The sequence below is a fragment of the Hippoglossus stenolepis genome, chromosome 4 (genome assembly GCF_022539355.2).
Source record: "Hippoglossus stenolepis isolate QCI-W04-F060 chromosome 4, HSTE1.2, whole genome shotgun sequence".
NCBI classification, from domain to species: Eukaryota; Metazoa; Chordata; class Actinopteri; order Pleuronectiformes; family Pleuronectidae; genus Hippoglossus; species Hippoglossus stenolepis.
The window spans coordinates 13,745,063-13,762,021 of record NC_061486.1 but is presented as its reverse complement, the minus strand read 5'-3'; the positions used below and the strand labels follow the sequence as shown (position 1 = coordinate 13,762,021).

At 43.1% G+C, this 16,959-nt stretch overlaps 2 protein-coding genes across 3 annotated transcripts; one reads left to right on the top strand and one right to left on the bottom strand.

Annotated features, from left to right (window-relative positions):
• The first annotated feature begins 1,371 nt into the window (after positions 1-1,371).
• On the top strand, positions 1,372-8,016 carry slc33a1 (solute carrier family 33 member 1). Of its 2 annotated transcripts, none has more exons than XM_035154015.2 (9): positions 1,372-1,608; positions 2,090-2,544; positions 2,718-2,871; positions 3,663-3,858; positions 3,970-4,172; positions 4,474-4,658; positions 4,729-4,846; positions 5,106-5,321; positions 5,447-8,016. In XM_035154015.2, the coding sequence occupies exons 2-9, from the start codon at positions 2,132-2,134 to the stop codon at positions 5,612-5,614; spliced, it is 1,653 nt and encodes a 550-aa protein (XP_035009906.1). In that variant the 5' UTR covers positions 1,372-1,608; positions 2,090-2,131; the 3' UTR covers positions 5,615-8,016. The 2 variants fall into 2 exon arrangements, with proteins under 2 accessions (XP_035009906.1, XP_035009905.1); XM_035154014.2 differs by having other exon boundaries at positions 1,375-1,536.
• Positions 8,017-8,456: 440 nt separating this feature from the next.
• Positions 8,457-16,738, bottom strand: rps6kb1b (ribosomal protein S6 kinase b, polypeptide 1b). Its single transcript, XM_035154016.2, has 15 exons — positions 16,540-16,738; positions 14,946-14,989; positions 14,739-14,859; positions 14,476-14,544; positions 12,552-12,699; positions 12,410-12,467; positions 12,151-12,251; positions 11,559-11,649; positions 11,331-11,421; positions 11,117-11,224; positions 10,947-11,009; positions 10,706-10,783; positions 10,183-10,290; positions 9,900-10,012; positions 8,457-9,438 (listed from the first exon to the last, which is right to left on the bottom strand). The coding sequence occupies exons 1-15, from the start codon at positions 16,606-16,608 to the stop codon at positions 9,183-9,185; spliced, it is 1,518 nt and encodes a 505-aa protein (XP_035009907.1). The 5' UTR covers positions 16,609-16,738; the 3' UTR covers positions 8,457-9,182.
• Between the last annotated feature and the right edge of the window lie 221 nt (positions 16,739-16,959).

The following is a 16,959-nucleotide window of genomic DNA, read 5'->3' as shown; positions in this document are numbered from 1 at the left end:
TACACCTCAATTTGACACAGATCTCAAACAGGGACAACAAGCACACAAACAAATATTTCACATTTATTCACGCAAACATCAGGGTATAGAACAAGCATGCTTGACTTAACATTTACTAATATATTGACTGATGCAAACAACGACCGGTCCATACAGAAAAATGTATATCAATAACATTTCAACCTATTGATCACAATTGACTTCATGTAGTTTAACCACTAGGCTCCAAAACTATTCTGAGACAATTGTGACTTCTTTGTTTGGACAAGACAATTGTGCAAGTATTTATGATATAAAAAAAAGATGCTATTATTTTGGTAGACTTTAAATAACGATGAAGGAAATATGAAATATAAAAATATAAAAAACAAGAAGACTCATAAATGCTCTTTCTCTGTTTTAATTGTCATGTGAATAATACACAGATGAAAGGATCTAGTGTATCTTACACACACTGCTTTGACTGAGGTGTGTGTTTTGTGCAACTGATATTTCCTCTGAAGATACGAGCTGTATTGATCATGGAGTAAAGTGAACTTTAAACTGCTCTTTATTGATTAAAAAAAATGGTATTGCTTGCTGTTTGTGCAGGCTGGCAGTTTACAGTGGTGAAATAAGTACATCAAGAAGTGTAAGTCAATGTTGAGGTAGACTGTTACTTCATTTATCTGACAGCTGTAGCTATGAGTTACTTTAATGCACCAGCAGTCTTTAGATTTCTAGTTTGATTTTAACCATGGACAAACACTCACTACAGACGAGTTTGAGTGTCATGGTAATAAATGAACATATAACAGTTTATTTGTATTTGGTTGAAGGATATCAGCCTAGGTTTTGTTGTGGAAGTCAGTGGAGATATTAGAGAGTAGAAATATCCAGTCTGGATATGTCTCCGACCTCCATCCAACTGAATGAGGTTTTTTCTGATCTCTGAGGCCTAGTCATGTGAGGATTAGATGTTAGTATGAAGCTCCCTCTGCTGGGGACATGAGGAGAGACAGAGTGTCCCTGTGAGTCCAACAGCTCCTGTCAGGAAGTCTACATCCCTGCGACCGAAGTGTGCAGAGCAGTGTGAGGTCAGCAACAGGAGCTGTTTATCCTCAAGTACAATGATCCATTAAGTAGGACAGGAAACAGACTGAATACACTGATGTTACTTTAGCAGTGCAAAATGATTTTAACTGAGCTAGTTTGACCTGGTCCTCAACGCTGTCCCTCTGTCCATGTCTCTAAAAGGCTGCTGGCAGCAGGAGAAGGCCGAGGGAGCGGGACTTGCACACACGCGCACACACACGCGCACGCACACACACAAAGAAGGGTCCACCGGCCATATATCAAGCGGAACACATCTTCCTCGTGTATTGACACGTCAGCTGTAGGTGCCGGACACATTTGAGCGTCGGACCAGCCGCTCATCCTCAGTCCGCCGTGTTGCTGCCACAGGCTGATGCTCGCCGGCTGAAGTGTCACGGTAGAAATCTCCCCGGTTGTTTATCATCGGTGTTTACATGCTGCGACTGAAGGATCGTAGAATACGTGAGTAGTGTCCGGCTGAGCTGCTGCTTTGTTGTTGTGTTTGCTGCTCCGACATGTTGTCATCACCTCCAGGTAGGTTTCACTCTCTTTCACCCTTTGTTCGTCTGCTACGTACAGTCCCCCTCATGTGATATAATGTCATTTGATCTTTTGCTATGGAGTGTATTTGTAATTTAGGCATATTTACATTTGCCCATTATTGTGAAATATGGTCCTTGCTGGTCGTTTGAAGGTTACAGTTGATAACTGACAGGTAAATTTATTCATTTTTAATATCTCCTCCATCTTGTTGTCAGCAGGATAAGTGGAGAAATATATATCTATTGATTATTGATATTATAATTATACGCAATCCTATTTATTCAAAATGATCTTGCAATTGTATGTAAATGTTTGTAATGAATAACCAGACTGTTTTAACATTATGTATTGTGTTCTTTATGACTGTGCTTTCTAAAAATCTAATGGCTGTAATGTCTGCTAACTAACTGAAACTATGACTATTAACAATCTGTTTAGTCGTTTCAATAATTCTCTCCCATCCATCTTTTAGACTTGCTGAGGACACAGCTGGTTTGATGTCCGCTGCTCCAACATGGAGCCTTCAGACGTGATCGCACACAAGAACGGACGGCAGAGGAAGCTGGCAGGTTCCGCCCCCGCAAATGTAAACATTGGGGACCTGAACAGAGGAGAGATGAGTGGCTCTGAGCCGGAAGAAGAGGACGAGGCGGAGGGTCTTATCAGAGGGTCGGATTCAGAGAACAGGAGGCACGCAACCCGGCCGGGGATCCGTGGCGAGTTGGGCAACGTGTCGCTTCTTCTGTTTCTCTACGTGCTCCAAGGGATTCCTCTGGGACTGGCCGGCAGCATTCCACTGATCTTACAGGGCAAAAATGTCAGCTACAAAGATCAGGCCTTTTTCAGCTTCGTCTTCTGGCCGTTTAGTCTCAAACTGCTCTGGGCTCCACTGGTGGATGCTCTTTACTTCAGCAGGTTTGGCAGAAGGTAAGAAAGACACATATTTACTGTTTACTGTATCTCCAGGCATTTTACGTTTGTAGACATGCACTACCCCAGGCGATACCGTGACACACATATACTGTTTAAATGTTTTAGTTTGTACAGCATCTGTGTCCTGATCATTTACCTGCACCTATCTCTTTCCTCTGTCTCTGCAGAAAGTCCTGGCTGGTGCCCACACAGTACATGCTGGGCCTCTTCATGCTGTACCTGTCTGGAACTGTCGAAGCACTGCTGCAGAGCGAGGGAGGACCAAAAGTGGGGATACTCACTGCAGTGTTCTTCATGCTTGCCTTCCTGGCAGCCACACAGGTAGACCATTATAAACACTGACACAGACACACATGAAGAGAGATACATACTGTAGATAGTAGGGCTGGGCAGTTAACTGAAAATATATAGAAAGCGACATTGATAACCTCTAACCGACTTAAAGGTTCAGTGTGTAGAATTTGGTGACATCTACTGGTGAAGTTGCATGTTGCAGCTGAATACCCCCTCACCTCACCCTCACCTTCCAAACTTGAAAGAGAACCCTTCAGTTTTCATAAAAACTCCAAAGGTGTTTAGTTTGTCCAGTCTGGGCTACTGTAAAGAACATGGCGGCCTCCATAGGCAGGACCTGCCCCTTGTTGTAAATTCAAAGTATTATTTTATATTTAATTTCTGCCAATAGATCCACTTCAGCTAAATCTTACACACTGAACCTTTAATCTGGCTCATGCCAGTTAATCCGGTTAATACATTCCCCAATGCGTGCATTCACGAACTGTTGGGTTTCTGCCACGATCATTTTGCTGCAGCGGCCGGATACCTCGTACCGTGCAGCATATCCTCCCTCCTCACTCGCCATGTTAACCACAAACACTAATCAGAAGTTATTAGGAAACATACAGTACTTGAAGTTTACTTTGAGTTTGTTTGATTCGCTCTAGAGTTTATGAGACACGGATTTAATCAAAAAAAGTGAAATAATTTATTAATCGTTAATTAATCGAGGTAAACGTTTGAAATCGTGATATTGTCATAAGTCATATTGGCGAGCCCTAGTAGATAGTTTCTTTTCTTCATCCTTCAGTTGCTCTGCCTTTTCTGTCTCCAAGGATATAGCTGTGGATGGCTGGGCCCTGACCATGTTGTCCAGAGAAAATGTGGGTTATGCATCTACATGCAACTCTGTAGGTCAGACGGCTGGATACTTCCTGGGGAACGTGCTCTTTCTGGCTCTGGAGTCTGCTAATTTCTGCAACAAGTACCTCAGAGTGGAGCCAAAGGACACAGGCATCGTGACCTTGTCAGGTATTTTCTATCCCTGACCTGCTAAAAAGATGAATAATAATGTTTGTTACAGTTTCCAAGATGATCAGTTAAATATCGTAATTTCTGCTGCTTTCTATTGCTCCACTGCAGACTTCTTGTTTTTTTGGGGAGTGGTGTTCCTGATTTCCACAACGCTGGTGGCCGTTTTTAAAAGGGAGAATGCGCACGGCAAAGGAAAGAGGAGAGTCCAACAGGAGGCGACAAAGGGCGTTTTGGAAACCTACAAGTTGCTCTTCACCATTATCAAGATGCCCACAGTCTTCACATTTTGTGCCCTGCTTCTCACCGCTAAAGTACGTTACCATTTTTGAAATTATCTAATAATGGGGGGGGGTTTGGCCTTTACTTGACAGTCAGCACTGGAGGTGACATGCAACAAAGGTCCCCGGCCACAACCACACCACGCTTTTGTCAGTTATGTGACATTTGCTGTAACCGCACCGTGTAAATATTTATCAAGAAACGGTCTATGTGACCGTTTCTTGATAAATATTCGGTTTACCTTAGCAAACTGTGAAGGCGTTGGCCTTGCATACTTGCTTCTTAACATGAATATCCTCTGTGAGTTAAACAAACAAACTCTCTGTGTCTCAGATCGGCTTCTCTGCAGCAGATGCGGTGACAGGTCTTAAGCTGGTGGAGGCTGGAGTTCCCAAGGAGCAGCTGGCACTGCTGGCGGTGCCTATGGTGCCTCTGCAGATTCTTCTACCAGTCATCATCAGTAAATACACAGCAGGGCCCCGACCGCTGGACATCTTCTATAATGCCTTTCCTTTCAGGTACTGACGCGCGATTGAGAACATACACACATTCAATAAACTAAAAGCTAACAGAGTGTTGGGATTGCAGGTTGCTCATAGGCCTTGAGTATGCGCTGCTGGTTTGGTGGACGTCCAGTGTAAAACAAGACGGAGGGTTCCCTGTTTACTACTACACCATCGTGCTGTTCAGCTACGCATTGCATCAGGTGCAGTATTCCTCTGTTAATACTAACAAGTATATTACCCCCCTTCTCTCTTTTTTCTCCCTTTATTCCAGTGTTGGATATAGTTTTTCCAAATCATACACAACACCAATGTTGATGTTCTTATTAAGACCTGTACTTTTCCTAATATCAGTCATACAACTTCAGCTACAAATTCTAGTTGCCATCAGGTTATCAGGAGCAATAAACCATTCAACCCAATGTTCATCTAAAACAAAAGTTTCCCGTGTTTTTACCCCAGGTGGCGTTGTACAGTATGTACGTGGCCTGCATGGCCTTCCACGCCAAAGTGAGCGACCCCCTCATCGGCGGGACGTACATGACTCTGCTGAACACAGTCACTAACCTCGGAGGGAACTGGCCGTCCACTGTGGCTCTGTGGATGGTGGATCCACTGACCTCGAAGGTGTGTCAGGGGGCCATCGAGCAGAGCTGTGGCTCCCCAGAGGAGGCAGGGGTGAGTGAGCAGGGGGAGAGGATGAAACTGTCAGGAGGGATGTTAACACAGGACCTGACTGTATGTCCTAATCTAAAAAGCCTAAACTGACTCTTCTTCTTCCTTTTCCCTCTTCCCATCTCCAGCTGTGCGTGAAGGAAGGCGGTGCTTGTGTGACGACACTGGACGGCTACTACGTGGAGTCGGTGGTTTGTGTCGTGATTGGTTTAGCCTGGTGGCTGTGGTTAGGGAAGAAAATGAGACGGCTGCAGGAAGAGAGCCCCGCCTCATGGAGGTGCAGAATCAACAAGTGACGTTGCTCACTTATATCATCAACACCACAGACTCTTCTTGATGCACTGTACCTCTGCATCCTCTCCTTCAAAAACAGCAGAGCTCTGGAAATACTGTCATTCCATCCACGTTCCGTCTGACTCATATTCAGCTCGGTCCTGCTTTAGCTGCTACGTTCAGAAAACCGTTTCTCAACTCTGCCAGCGTGAGGCACGTAAATCTGAAGAAAAGCACCGTTGTGACGTGGTGGTTAAAAACCCCTTTTGGTCATCACTCATGTTAACTGCAGCTGTAATAGTGTCCTGGAAACATCCAGGCTGGTCAAGAACCTTTGTAGAAAGTTTAAAAATAGTTTTTTCTGTCAAACCACAATCTGCTACTTGAATATAGCTTTACCAAACCAGAGCTGGGTCAAAGACTGACTTCCTTTTTCTGTTTTAACTTGCATGAATTACCAGATGGTTGGATTTGCACATTTTAAACCTCTAAAGAAGAATGGCAGCAAAAGTATGTTATTTATATTTGGGCCCTTGGATATTTAGAAAGTAATTTTAGTAAACTCAACACACTCCCCTTGGACAATAGTTGTTTATTCGGTATTCAAGGATAACACAGGGAATATGTAGCGATGCACTGTGTTGTCCATTCCCATAAAGTCTCCACACAGTTTTTTACATGGGGAGATTCTCTGCTGGGACCTTTACGCACACCGTCAATCTATTTCAGCAAAAGGTGAATGTGCAGTGACTCTGATAGTCTCTTATCTGCAGCCTCACGTTGGTATTTAGGCCATAGTATCAGGAGTACTATAATATATATATATATATATATATATATATATATATATATATATATAATAAGACATGTATGTAAAAGTTTTTGAGATACTGTGTGTTCTTGTCTCAAACTATCTGATCTGTCATTGTACCGTCAAATTGACCCGTCTGGTAATCCACGCAAGTTTAACCCTGAGTGAAGAAGAATCACTTTAGTTGTTTAATTTAGATCAGATTTTTAAATAATGAGTATTTAAATGTTTTTTTTTTTCTCTGAAGTTCTTTGTGCCTTGTGTAGCTGATCAATGTGTCTTTACTTTAAAGACCATCCAGCAACAACAAGCTGGGTGACCTGTGGTTGAAGATCAAGGCAGGGATTATTAGTTCTATATGGTTTGAATATTATTATGTGGTTGAGTTCATATACTGTTGTTTTTTCGATTACGCAAAAAAGCTCCACTGCTTTCATCATTCTTTTCTTTTTACATACTCCTGTGTGTGAGTACACATTCATTATGAAGAGTTTAATTTGCACAGTGATATATTCATAATATAAAACCAGTGTCACAGATGGTTAAATGACCTGAGATGTGTGAAATATTAAATGATTTTTGTATCTTTTATTTTCCCAAATTTCCCTTGAATCTGCTTGGTTATAGGACCAATTTAGATCGTTAATATTGGACGCTGCTGTATTTACCTGTTCAAACATGTTGGTCGTATCAACAGGGCCGGGTTATGTTTTCTTTACAGTTTGTTTGTTAGCAGGATTATTCATAAACTACTGAAATGATTTTGACTGAAAGTTTTGTGGAGGGCTGGGTCATGATCCAAGGAAGAACCCATTTAATGAATTATAATTTATTTCTTTAACATGGTGAGATTGTCGTTTGCCTGGGAAGCGTTATGTGCTGTCCGATTGCACTTGTAGTTGGTAATGATATTCGGGAATTTGGGGGGTTTTCATTTGTTGTTTAAAAAATATGAAGTACAATGAATTTCTTGCTCACAAAACAATCCAGATCCCAGACCAGCAGTCTCATAAGCAAACGCTCGGCTTAGATGTTTTCATAAAATTGTACATAGATCTGATTGTTACAGTATTTTCTCTAAAGCCAGCATAGATGTGAGGGTAATTTTTTTACTCATTTAGTATAGTTCCTGATTTCTTAAATTTACTTTGTGAACAGCCGGTTAAAGGTCAAACAGTTCTGAATTAAAATAAAATGGAAAATGTTTATTGGGCCTTAAATGCTCATTGTGCCAGATCATCACTGTAATATGATAACAGCTCATCCTCAGAGCCTTTCTGCAATTGACAGGGCAATATGTTTGTTTTGATTCTTTTTGACAGATGGTGTTTGTATGTTCTTCATCATAGACAGTTAAAGACTGGGGTTCCATATTCGTCTGCTAAATTGGCTTTTGAATTGCTGTTATTTCAGCCACTGAAAATTCTGTGTTTTTATTTCAGCTTCCTCATCACACGTTCATTACAATGAATCCAAATCCCCCAATCATAAAAGAAAACAGGGTGACAAAGTAAAATCTGCTGTTATAATGAATGTAAAGGTCTTAACCATTCATATGATGCAATATTGATTTTAAATAAATCTGAATATAGATGATTAGCTGCTTACACAAAAGACACAATGCACTTTGTATTTTTTTTTAAACATTTTATTATAATTTTCCTTGCTTTTCAGGAATTCTAAAATGTCCCTCCTAAACAAGTAAATGCTGATGCAAGAGGCTTTATAAATGTTGCCTCCAACTTTTTGGAGAATTTAACCCCCACAACTGCAGACAGTGACCAGATCAACTGGTGCCACAGACTCCCATTATGAACTCACTCCAGCAGCCAGATGGAGAGGGGGCAGGGGGAGGTTTGATGCGTGCGTGTCACAGAGCAGCACCGAGATCAGTTCTTAACATTTTGCTGTGGTGATGGGTGAGTGAGTCACGCCAACATTGCATCATGCTCAATCATGTCTGGTGAGATAATCGACATATGGATCCCACATCAAATAAGCAGTTTCACAATTCATCCTCAACATTAACACTCAAAGAATGTGAAAAGTCAAAGTGTTTTTTTCTTCTCCTTTAATTTGGGTTCTCTGATTCACCATAGCACAGTTAATGCAGCCATTTCATAAAACATCAGAAGATGCGAACCTATGTTAATCAGTACCAGAACCTCCGCTTCTCCACTGCTCACGATGATGATGATTTATCTTTTTCAATCACAAACCTCATTCGTTTCTTTTCATTCAGAGCCAGGAAGCATTTGAGTCTAAGAAGAAATACTGTCACAATCTCCCCATGGAAGCAGTTTCTCACTGGAATTCATTTAAAAAGCACAGAGCACTTTGGACGTCATCTCCTACAGTAGACTGGCTGCATTTTAGCTTTAATCGCTTGCATACTGTGTGATACTTTATCACCTTCGAGTTCACGATCACACAAAGGCTGTAGCTCCTCAATATATTTCAAGTCTTGGAAGTCTACTTTGTAATGGGAGGAGGAGGGGGAGGGAGGGAGGAGGGGAGGGGAGGGGGTTTCAGGTCACACCTGAGGCATCGGGGAGAAGTGGTGAGATGGTGATGTTGTTGGTAGCTCTCGACTGCAGCACGCCCGAGTCCCAGACCCACAAACTCCAGCTTGTGACAGTATATGTAGTGTGCGGATGTGCAATTTTTAGATTTTCATTGTCTCTAGCATCCATCTCTTTTTGCTTTGTTTCTTAAAAAATATCAATAAAGAAAGAAAAAAAAGAGTCAGGAAATAAACTCTCCTAAAGAGGTACGGTGGGTCATAGGTTCATACGTAGATGTTCGGGCCGCTTGGCCGCGACAGGGTACGCTTGCTGCTTCATCTGACCCAGGTTGACGCCTGTAGGCTTACGGATGGGAAGAGGGGCCGAGACCTCGGAGCTGTTTGTGACATCCATCTGCTCTGGGGTGGACAGTTCCATGGCCTGGTCCTGAGGAGACTGGAGGACGCTTGATCCTCCGCCAGTGAGGAGCGGGCTCCGGGGCCAGCAGTCCCCCCCTGCGTATTTGACTGGACTGAAAGTAAAAAGGTGGACGTGGGTTACAAGGTTTTACAACATTCCGAAACATGTAGGATTTGTTTTCATGTGTCTTTTGGCTTTTTCTTCGGTCAGATTCAGCCATCGTGACCAGAAACGTATTTTATTAGTCTGCATGAACTGTAAATAAATAAGTAATGACGAAACCCAGAGGTCATTAAGATTATGGTCATGACGACATGTACAATAATATAAAAGGCCACCCCTCGTCTGACATTTTCCTGTTGTGAGTGCATCTGAAAATCTCCTGCTGCTAGTACATATGTGAAAGGCAAATTGTATAGACGCAATTTTCCAGAGTTCATATCTGAAAGTGGCTCAACTGAAGCCAGACCTCAGGACCTGAACCAAACCCACTGAGGACTATCATGGTCCAGAATGTAATTTATCAACAGAGTAATTTCGGATGCACCTGCTGCAGTCGGTGGGTGGACATACCTGAGAGGTGTTCTTGGGCTGCCCAGGATCCGTCGAGGTGAGCGGGTTTTGGGCTCAAATGAGAACCTTTCTTTAATGTTATCCAGGACTGATGGAGCGACATACGTGAAACCCTACAAGTGACCAGAGGTTAAACACAGGTACAGCTGCTGCTAAGACACATTTTAGGGGGAGATTTTCGTACAGGAACACTTCAGTACAAGCTCATATTGATTTTGATTGTGTTTTGTGATGAAGAGACGTAGCTTTTCAAAATTAAGACGAGAGAAAACAAAGGAGTTACCAGGAAGGCTTGATTAGCACTCTCACTGAGGGTGGAGTCATCAGGGCTGTCCACAGGCGTCTGACTGGTGAACTTCGAGTCAAACTGACTCACATCTTCGGCCGATTGCTGCGAAGAGAGAGATGAGACAAAGACAGGTGAGGAGGTGAAGCAACGCGAAGAGATGTGCCAGCTATCAAGATAAATAGGAGGAGGACTGAAACCAGAGAAGACCTGGGTTCGATTACTGAAACTTGTTGAGTTGGTTTAATCTGGGGAGTTAACCAAAGTTAAAACCTATCCTGTGGAAAACTTCGGTCCAATCGATTGCCTCCACCGGCACAGCGTCAGTGGCTAGAATGTAATGTTATAGGGCAACTGTGACAGTCCATGAAATGTGAAACGTGAAACAGTCCTTCTAGTGCAGCTTCGCATTGAGTAAGAGATGTTTAGTGTTGCCAGACTCTTGGCAAAGACCTAGAATAACCATTTGGGCCTTTCCTCCCTTTCAGAAATCTTTGTGGTCTGCTCCTCTGATACTCACCAGGAAAGGTTTGAAAGGAGGCTCCACTTTCCGAGCCAGCAGATCCTCCCAGTTGATGTGTCGAAAGAACGGATGAGCCTACAAACAGTGTCATAAAATTACAGGGAAAAGGCAAATTAATTCATTTATGTAATTTTGACTCATTTGTATTATTCACAGCCTGGTATGTTTTAGTGCTCAGCCACAGGAGTCTGTGTGTCATTTCACTGTGAGCAGGCTGTGTTGTGCCGCGCGCTCTCACCTGCACCTCCGTGGCGTCTCCTGCTCCAGCTCCCAGCCGCGATGAGGCGTTTCTCTTCAACAACTGTACAACCAGCGGCAACATGTCAACATAACGCCACCACAACAACGCCACATTTAATTCTGTTAAACACCAGGAGTATCATGAGCGGTGAAACAAACAGCAGGTACCCGTTTCAGCAGATCTCGAGCTTCTTGTGTGAGGTAGGGCGGGAGGCTGAGCTTGCACTTCAGGATCTTGTCGATGGTCTTTTTCCGGTTCTCACCTGTGAACGGTGGCTACAGAAGGAAGAGAAGACAACAGGTTTACTCGCATATTCCATAGCACGGTGCAAAAATGAGACGTAAAAACACAATAGTATTATGTTGGAGCTGTTGAACTGACCGCGCCTGTGAGCATGTCGTACATCAGAGCGCCCAGACTCCACCAGTCCACTGCTCTGTTGTGTCCGCTTCTCATCAAGATCTCTGGAGCCCTGTAACAAATGGAGGCCATGATTCTCACTAAAGGCACTAAAGTTAAACCGTGAAGATCATTGATTAACATGGAGAGGGGAACCAGTGTAGCAGACAGTGTGTAAGTGTATGAGAGCGATGAAAGAGCACGACTCACATGTATTCGATGGTTCCACAGAAAGTGTGGGTGACTGTGCCGTCGTGAATGGACTCTTTACACAGCCCGAAGTCTGTCAACTTCACGTGGCCTGGAAGGAACATGACCAGACACAGCGGATTATAGTTGCAGTGGATACATACATCTGCACAGTAAGCTCAAATGTGAAGGGTTAAAAATCATAAACCTCTGCTGTATTAGGGTGTATAAACAAGGTAGCAAATCAACACCAGCTTTCTATCTCTGTCTGTATATGAAAAAAGCATATTTTCAGAATTGTTCACATCATTTTCCCAATGAAGTCCAGTGTCGTATTTGGTGCGATACGTTCGATATTAATAGAGACGTTGTTGATAACGACAAAGTAACGACAACCAATCCTCCAGTTCAGGGATATGAGTACAGAGTGAGCTTTACCAAACTCTGAATAAACGTGTGAACAGCCGTGTGAACAGCCCTTTGTGCAGCAGAAGTACACTTTTTTCAGTTTCAGAAAGAAATTTAAAACCAGCATCACCACAGGCCAAGCAAACAGCTCATTACCAAACAGACCGGTTTAGAACAGGCCCTGCACTATAGATAAAGCACACACCTTGGTTGTTGAGCATGATGTTCTCAGGCTTCAGGTCTCTGTAGATGATGCCCTTCTGGTGCAGGTGGCCCAGAGCCATGGAGATCTCTGCCAGGTAGAAACTACAGAGAGATTTAAATGCTGTTATTAAATATTAGGTTCGTGGTGAGGCTCATTTTCACCAGGGAGTCTCGATTGGTAACAAAGCAGGGAGCATACCTCAAAATTAAGCTGCATTATAAATGTGTTATGTCTCAATAAGAAAACAAACAAAGTTCACCAGGCTGTGTCTTCCATGAAGATGCCCTCCCTCTCCAGCTGCATGAAGAGTTCTCCTCCTGCACAGGTCAACAACATTAAAGTCTCAATTCCTGAATTCAACATGAATGTCAGTAGCGGATGCGCGTGTCGCTCATACTGACCACTCAGGTACTCCAGGATGAGGTACAGCTTCCCTCCTGTCTGGAAGGCGTAGATGAGATCGACAATGAAGGGATGCTTCACCTCCTCCAGGATGTTCCTCTCCGCCTTGGTGTGGGCTGTGTCCTTGGCGTTGCGCACAATCATAGCCTGGTGTTCCCAGCCCAAAGAAAGATACAGGAAGTGAAACTGGGAATGTTCTACCCACAGCTTATGTGAAATGTTAAAATGTGCGTGTCACAGTCTTACAAGCTGCTCGTCTGCATGACTAAGAGATGGACGTATTCTACTGTGCAACATTTGGGAAGCAGCTGTTGAGCTGAGCAACTAATCTAGTTTAAAGAATTAACTTTGAGGCAGATTCTACATTTTTTTTAGTCGTTTTCTAAAAGCAGCTGTCCTTTCTTATTAAACACTTAAACGAATTGCAACACCAAAGCATTACAATACATTTTTTAAATTGTGAATATTGAATTGCACAGACAGAATGAATATTGCAGTTACGAGAGTTTAACCAGAGTTAAAGTGCAGTCCGTAATGGGTGCATGTTGTTCTACTGGGAGCAGAGTTGGTTGATGTCAACGGGCCGATACGTGCACTTGTGTTTCTCCAGGTCGAGACAAACACTCTGTTCCTTCGCGGATTTTAACTCTGAGAAGTTTGTGGACATCAGTCCCTGTTCAGGCTGATTAAGATTTACGCACTGTGTTCTGAATTGTTCTGAAAACTGGGTGTGTGGTCTCATAATAAAAGAAACTAATTGCCATCCACCACTGCAAAGCTTTTAACTTTACGATGCTTTGACCTTATCTCATTATCTGGGCCAGTGTTGATTGAGCGTCTGAGACGAGGACTTATTACGAGTGTATGAGCCTCATAGCGCAAGAAGTAACATGACACGGCTGATATATGACACTCAGCGTTTCTCAGCACAAACAGGCTGAAGTAGAAATAATGGGTGAAATTACATTTTAGATTACAGCATTACATGTATCCGAAGCTAACTGCACTCACAGAAAGACTAAGACATTTTTATCTCAATATACAAACTACACCAAATTTACATTATAATTACATTTTGAGGCGTAACTATGGCAACCACAGCTGTCAAAATCCAAAGACATACCTGATGTAGCTGCATTTTTTTGTTTGTGTGTAAACGGCAAGAACATTTAAACATTGTTTGCAGTGATCACACTTTTTGTAGATGAAGTAATTATCTTGGACAGAATGTTACTCCAGTCTGGATACAGAGTTTTGTTTTTGTTAAATCAAACTTTGCACATACTGCATTTCTACAACTTCTTTTCTTATTGGTCTGCTCACTGTTAACTGAGGTTAGAACAGTTCTGCAGCTCTCCTGAACTCAACTCTCCTGAACACCAAGTTTAGCAGGAACCATTTCCTGCTAAACTTGATGAAGTGCCGTTTCTCCAGAGCCTAAATGCAAGACTGAATGCATGTTTCCAGTTTGGGCAAGTCAGGACAGAAGTCTTTCTATCCCAGATGCTTCATAAATACGGGCCCTGGCCTCCGTCTGTCCTTGTCGCCACTGTGACGTTTTTAATGCTTGAAACAACTGGCTGAAATCTGGCAGGTCTCTGTCATGCCAGCGGGGTCATTTCAGCAAAATCAAGCAGGAGCAGTGTGAATGTCAAGCGGGACCTAATGGGCTGAAGCAGAGCGCTGCAAGTGCCAAGGCTGCAGCAGAGCAGCGCAGATGGCAATCAACCAACTAGCAGTGAAATCTTACCCCACCCACTGGCTTCAAGGACGGCCAATATTTGCAGACAAGGAGCACCATGATGTTTATTTGTGCTAACAAGCATGCAATTATGTTCACACAATAAAAGGTGAGAGCAGCTGACAGTTACTCCAATTAGGACGAGTGTATCTGTGTTGCAAGGGAGAAAAAAAATGAAGTACCTTTTTTAAAACTTTCATGGCAAATATTTTGCCCGTTGCAGCGCCAACAACTTTTCGGACTTGGAAAACCTGCACAGAACGGAGAGAGATTTACGTGGTTTGAATAATAAAATGAAAAGCAGAAGAAAAAGTCTAAATAACTCAGAACCACAAAATACACAATAAAGTGTGTGTTTATGGCCATAGAGGAGTGTGAGCTTGTTCAGTGTACTTTCTCAGGCCTCGCTGCTTCTCGGGTACCACAAGTACCTTTCCATAAGTACCTTTCCATAACCACCTTTCCCCAAGACCCGCAGCAGCTCGAAGCACTCCGGCCGGATGTTCTCCGTCCCCTGGTTGACGTTGTCCTCCGATATCTCGATCTTCTCGCAGTCGTCCATGTTGCTGTGGAGACGTTCAATGCACAGGGCTCACACTTGGTTTTTCCACATCACGCATTGGACAGAAGCACAGATTGACTGAATACTTACAACTCGAAGCCGCTACACTGATCCATGATATCATTGATTGAAGCCTGTAAGGAAAAACACAACATAAGTCAACATAAAGTGTGTGTGTGTGTAGCTTTTAACTTCATGAGCACATCTCATAAGTTTGTACTGAGATCTTCAACAATTAATCAGTTAAACAGAAAATGAATCAGCAACTATTTTAAATAATCGATTTATCACTTTTTGCAAGAAAATATACAATCAATCTGGTTCCGACTTTTGTAGTTTGACAATTTGTTGCTTTACTTTGGTTTAATTTAATTTTAAGCTGAAAATATTTGGGTTTTGAAAACAACTAGAGATCCAAAGTAAATCAACTTTAATGTACGATACTGTGATGGGTATTTTACGTCATATTCATGAACCCAAATAATGTAAAGATTGATAATCTATCATGAAAATAAGCATAGAGCATAGAAACTGATGTGAGGGTGACGAGTGGGGCTTGGCAAAGAAAAATATCAATAATTGCCACTATATATTCTTCAATAATAGAAAAATGAATAGCAATTGTTCAATATATAACAATATAATATTGTGATTTAACACACGACTGATCGTCCTCAGACTTATTCTCTGCCTATAAAGAAGCTTTAAAAAGCACAACCTTCACTCAGGAGCAAAAATCTGTCTAAACACTCGAAAGAAATAATGTGACATTTATCATGATAATCATGTCAGTCGATATTTATTATCGACTGACATGAACACTTTTAGTTTGATATCATTTTTGGTCATATCATCCGGCACTTATTTGTTCACATCTCCAAAGACACAACAACACACAAACACACACACTGTCTGATGACCATGATGGTGACAAACAAGAAGTGCTTTGATGCAATATTAATAGTTGCTCAATCCGTGCAACATGAACAACATGTTGCAAGATAATGCAAAAGGTCACTAGTTATATGCCGGAGCCCCAAAAATCTGAGACCACATCGTGTGTGTGTGTGTGTGCAGATAACATGTCCACTCCTTCAACAGCAGGGGATTTGCTGTAATAAGACACCAGGAGTTTGACACGTGCACGCCGCCGTGGTGTGTACACATGATTTAAAAGTCATTTAAAGTGAAGTGGGGTGTGTGTGGCTGTGCTGCTGCTGTCTCAGCCTCACAGACAAACCGGCTGCAGCTCTCAGGGCTCACACTCCTGCCTAAATAAGCTGTTGCACACTGAGCCACATTTATCACTGCAGCACCTTTGGCCAAGTAAGGCTTTGCGCTAAGGCTTTGCTTTAAGGCTTTGCTTGCACAGCTCCAGCGTGACAGCGGCTGGTTTTTTAAACGTGACAGCGTCAACAAGGCGTGTGTTCGATCCCCGGCTACAGATTAGAAGAGAACAGACAAAGAACCAACAAGTGACAGCTCCGTGTTGGCCGCTGTCAGACGGGCTGTGCGCCCCGTGCTAAGCCGTGTAGCAGAGGCCTGGCAGCCCCGGCTGCAGAGCAGGCCTGCGGTGGCTGACAGGCTACGGGGCTAACAGCAGCTAGCCGCTAGCCGCTAGCCGCCGTGCACACACACTCAGACAACTCTCGCAGTTACGTTTCAACAGCTCCGGCTCAAGTACCTCCTCGATCTCATCGTCGGAGACATTCTCCTCCGGCTGGTCCAGGTCAATGTCAAACACTCCAGCCATGGCAGCGTGTCTCTCGGATGGCTCCGTCACAGACCGCAGGAATCGCAGGCGTCCCCCCACCTCATGGACGAACACACACCGCCGCCATGACCGGCTACTACGCTGAGCATGCGCACTGCGGCGCTCAGCACAGGGGGCGGAGAACTGTGAGAGGCTTTTATTTTGACAACAGGTAAAACCTCTTTATAAACAGTTGATGGTCCAAACACCACGTCGGAGAAACAATCACCAAACACCGAGGCCTCATCCAGCGGTCAGCTGATCAAATCTGCACCTTCACAGACATATTATCAGAGTTTATGTTTAGAGATACACAAACTTTTATTTTACAGAATAAACAATGCAGAAAAG

Bases quoted from the DNA above. Each gene is read 5' to 3' on its own strand.
- slc33a1 (XM_035154015.2), top strand. From the start codon at position 2,132: ATGGAGCCTTCAGACGTGATCGCACACAAGAACGGACGGCAGAGGAAG. The intron at 2,545-2,717 runs GTAAGAAAGACA...CTGTCTCTGCAG, and splicing joins TTCAGCAGGTTTGGCAGAAG to AAAGTCCTGGCTGGTGCCCA. The intron at 5,322-5,446 runs GTGAGTGAGCAG...TCCCATCTCCAG, and splicing joins GCTCCCCAGAGGAGGCAGGG to CTGTGCGTGAAGGAAGGCGG.
- rps6kb1b (XM_035154016.2), bottom strand. From the start codon at position 16,608: ATGGCTGGAGTGTTTGACATTGACCTGGACCAGCCGGAGGAGAATGTC. The intron at 12,700-14,475 runs GTACTTCATTTT...TGGGAACACCAG, and splicing joins CCATGAAAGTTTTAAAAAAG to GCTATGATTGTGCGCAACGC. The intron at 12,468-12,551 runs GTCAGTATGAGC...TGACCTGTGCAG, and splicing joins CATCCTGGAGTACCTGAGTG to GAGGAGAACTCTTCATGCAG.